The sequence below is a fragment of the Nannospalax galili genome, unplaced genomic scaffold (genome assembly GCF_000622305.1).
Source record: "Nannospalax galili isolate Female #2095 unplaced genomic scaffold, S.galili_v1.0 scaffold2399, whole genome shotgun sequence".
Taxonomy (NCBI): Eukaryota; Metazoa; Chordata; class Mammalia; order Rodentia; family Spalacidae; genus Nannospalax; species Nannospalax galili.
Genome location: NW_008343093.1, coordinates 2,972 through 4,676, shown reverse-complemented (window position 1 = coordinate 4,676; position 1,705 = coordinate 2,972). Strand labels below are relative to the sequence as shown.

The window sequence follows — 1,705 nt, the reverse complement described above, 5'->3', positions numbered from 1 at the left end:
TCTTTCTCCCCCCCCCCCCCCCCAGTGCTGGGATTAAAGGCGTGTACCACCATGCCTGGCTTCTTAGTCTTATTTTTATCCAGAGAGGCTAAGTATTTCTCCAAGGTTACTGAGCTGATCAATTGTGGGGTTGGAGCTTGCCTATCCAAAAGGACTTTGAGGCCTTGTGTTTGTTGTTTGTTTTGGGTTTTTTTTTCTGTTTTGTTTTTTGAAACAGGGTCTCCCTGTAGTCCCAGCTGGCCTAGAATTTGCCATGTAGACCAGGCTGGCCTTGATCTCACAGAGATCCACCTGCCTTTGCCTTCTGAGTTCTGAGATTAAAGGCATATGCCACCATGCCTGACTGAGGACTAGTGTTTGTTTATTCAGTCTTCAAATATTAAATTACTATCAGGCATTTGGCAAACTCTGAGCTTGACTGAGAGACAGAACAGAGAACGAGCAGTTAGCTATGAAGTAGACTTCAAAGATCTCACAATCTTGTAGGGAGAGGGAAAGACTAAATTGAATCTTCTTTGAAGATAAGGCATTCACAAAACTTTTACAGAGGAGAAAAAAGGTTGAAGAAAATGAACCTTCAGTAAATGTTTTCTATAATTTGACTAGTTCAAGGTAGTGAGCAGCCACTAGGTGGCAATATATCCACGGGGAAACCAGTGCCTTTCCATAACAGGAAGTGAAAAGCAGAATAATTAACCTCTTGATACCCCATGTCTTCTGTGACTAGAAGTTGCTCCACTGTATGAAATGGAGACAAAAGCAGTTTGTAGTTACTGTGGCCAGTGGGGACTAGTGACCTCAGTCTGGAGCAGTGAGCACTTGCTTTCCCAGTTTTACAGGACTGAAGGTCCACCTGGGCTGGGCACTATTATTTCTTGACTATGCTACCCTCCAGTTTCTCTTCCAGACAGAAATATACGGATTCCTCTCTTTCCTTTCCTGCCTCCTAGATTAGAGAAAAGGCCACCATTATGACAGCCTCCTCAGCTTATTAAGTGAAGGCTGTCAAGCTGGAAAAGACCTCAGGAGCATCTCTCCCAACTTTCCCACTTCACAAGTTAATTGCTTAGGGTCAGAGCAGAAATTAACTCAGTGTTGATTCCTCTTCAGGGGACTGCCAGGGAATACCTATAAGGTTAAAGAACAGAATTCAGAAAAGGTAAGAGAATATTCAGAGAGATGGCTGTCATGGGGAAGAGACATAAAGTGACAATGAAGAGGATATTAAGAAAGACCAGGCAATAACTGGAGATGATAGTAATGGGGAGGGGCGCCTGGAGAGATGGCTCAGCAGTTAAGAGCACTGACTGCTCTTGCAGAGGACCTGGGTTCGATACCCAGCACCCACATGGCAGGTACGAACTGTCCTTAACTCCAGTTCCAGGGGAATCTGAAGCACTCTTCTGACCTCCATGGCATTGCACGACACGAGTACACTCACATATATGCAGGCAATACACTCATACACACAAAATAAAAATAATGAATTTTTAAAAAAAAACATGAAGAGGGGCCACAAAGAGGAAGAAGTAGCTGTCATAAATAAAGACCAGTGCAAATCATGATTCATAAAATGTCCTGTAGAACAGCAGTTTTTGTGTTTGTCTTACCAAGGTAGAAAGTCAAGTAGATCAATGAAAAACACAGAACAACAATAGTCAGTGTGTTGCTGAAAAGGTCAGTCAATACAATCCAAATGACTCTT

General features: G+C 43.0%; 1 protein-coding gene across 1 annotated transcript in view; it reads right to left on the bottom strand.

Moving 5' to 3' along the window:
- Slc9c2 (solute carrier family 9 member C2 (putative)) overlaps nucleotides 1-1,702 on the bottom strand; it is a gene marked incomplete at its 5' end in the record, with an annotated part of 47,921 nt that extends 46,219 nt beyond the window's left edge. The window contains 1 exon segment of the mRNA XM_008839138.1: nucleotides 1,611-1,702. Coding sequence (XP_008837360.1) covers nucleotides 1,611-1,702 — 92 coding nt within the window.
- Nucleotides 1,703-1,705: the final 3 nt, after the last annotated feature.